The sequence below is a fragment of the Pteropus vampyrus genome, unplaced genomic scaffold (assembly GCF_000151845.1).
Source record: "Pteropus vampyrus isolate Shadow unplaced genomic scaffold, Pvam_2.0 Scaffold925, whole genome shotgun sequence".
NCBI lineage: Eukaryota > Metazoa > Chordata > Mammalia > Chiroptera > Pteropodidae > Pteropus > Pteropus vampyrus.
In genome coordinates, this window is record NW_011889706.1 from 28,578 (window position 1) to 29,893 (window position 1,316).

Here is a 1,316-nt window from a genome sequence, read left to right on the forward strand (position 1 = left end):
CGAAGTGCACCAAGGCGTCCCCGCTCCGAGGGTCACAGTCTGGGGAGGAAGTGGGTGACCTTCATGGTGGGGGACACTCGGTTCCCCTTCTTGGTCTTCCCGTTCTTGCTCAGGGCGACGAACATGCCGGGGTTCCTGTAGCACTCGTAGGCGTTGTAGTTGTTGGGGAGAAGTATCTCCTTGAACTTGCACTCGTCAGTGAAGAAAGGCTGGGAGGAAGGCAGAAGGCAGCACAGTCTTAGGACGGACTTCCTCCAGGCCAAGTGACCCTGGAGGCCAGTGATCCGGGGGCTCCTTTTGGTCCCAGCCCCGCTGGGGGCTGACAGGTCAGGTGCCAAGACCCTCCCAGGGTGAGAAGAGAAACGTGGCCGAGCCCACAGCAGCTGGTGCTCCAGCCACCTGCCTGGCACCTGGCAGTCAAGCGGTGTCCACCTTAAAGGCAGCAGTCCTGAGGCTGGGTCTCACCGCAGGGGCTCAGAGAAGGGCTCCCGATGTCACCCTTTGGCGGACTAAGAGCCCCCCACTCCGGGATGGGACAAACTTCATTGTTTGTCTTGGGGCTGCGCCCCCCGTCTAGGCTGACCCTGGTCGCAGGCACTGCTCTAGGGCACAGGGTGGGGGGACAGGCGCTGCCAATTGGTCCGGCCCCGCAGTTCCCTCCGCCAGGAGGGGTTAAGGATCCCGCCCGCGCTCCCCAGCCGGGGCTCGGCCGGCCCCCGCCGTACTTACCGAGCCGTACAGCTTGCCCTTGTTGCTCATGGCCACGAAGAACCGACTGGCCACGCCGAAGATGCTCACCACACCCCGCTCCACCGGCGAGAGCTCCAGCAGGCCTGGGGGAGGGGCGCGGGTCATTCCGGGGCAGGGGACCCTTGGCCCGCGCCGCCCGCACCGGCCCCCTCCTCGGCCTGCGCGCCTCCGGGACCCCGGGGTGTGAAGGGACCGGGTTCCCTGTCGCAGGCCCCCCCGAAGGGGCCCCCGAAGCCCAGTGTGCACGGGCGTGGACTCGCTCTCCTCCGGTCCCGGCCCTTCGGCGGCCGCGCCCAGTCCCGGACAGCAGGACCGTGGCCGTCCCGGCGGTCCCCAGCTCGGCCCCGACCCGAGCGCGAGTCCCGGGGCCCCGTGGGTGCTGCTGGCTGCGCCTCGCGCCCTGTGCCCTGTGCCCTGTGCCCACGGGCGAAGTCGCTGGAATTCGGCGCCCTGAGCCCGGGCTTCCGAGGGCGGGGAGGCGGGGCTCGGCCGCCGGAGCGCGCAGAGCCGGTTCCTGCGGCGACGCCCGGAGCGGGGAGCGTTTGCGTCCCCGCGTCCGCGCGCGA

The 1,316-nt window shown here is 69.6% G+C and overlaps 1 protein-coding gene across 1 annotated transcript; it reads right to left on the bottom strand.

The window, feature by feature from the left end:
* Nucleotides 1-32: 32 nt before the first annotated feature.
* LOC105309888 (fibroblast growth factor 4-like) lies at nt 33-855 on the bottom strand. The gene is made up of 2 exons (XM_011386095.1): nt 730-855; nt 33-209 (listed from the first exon to the last, which is right to left on the bottom strand). Exons 1-2 carry the CDS (start codon nt 853-855, stop codon nt 33-35), a joined length of 303 nt encoding a protein of 100 aa, XP_011384397.1.
* Between the last annotated feature and the right edge of the window lie 461 nt (nt 856-1,316).

What these genes read in the sequence shown, in the direction of transcription:
- LOC105309888 (XM_011386095.1), bottom strand. Translation starts at nt 855, where the DNA reads ATGACCCGCGCCCCTCCCCCAGGCCTGCTGGAGCTCTCGCCGGTGGAG. An exon ending in AGGGCAAGCTGTACGGCTCG is followed by an intron (nt 210 to 729) that starts GTAAGTACGGCG and finishes CCTTCCTCCCAG; the next exon opens with CCTTTCTTCACTGACGAGTG.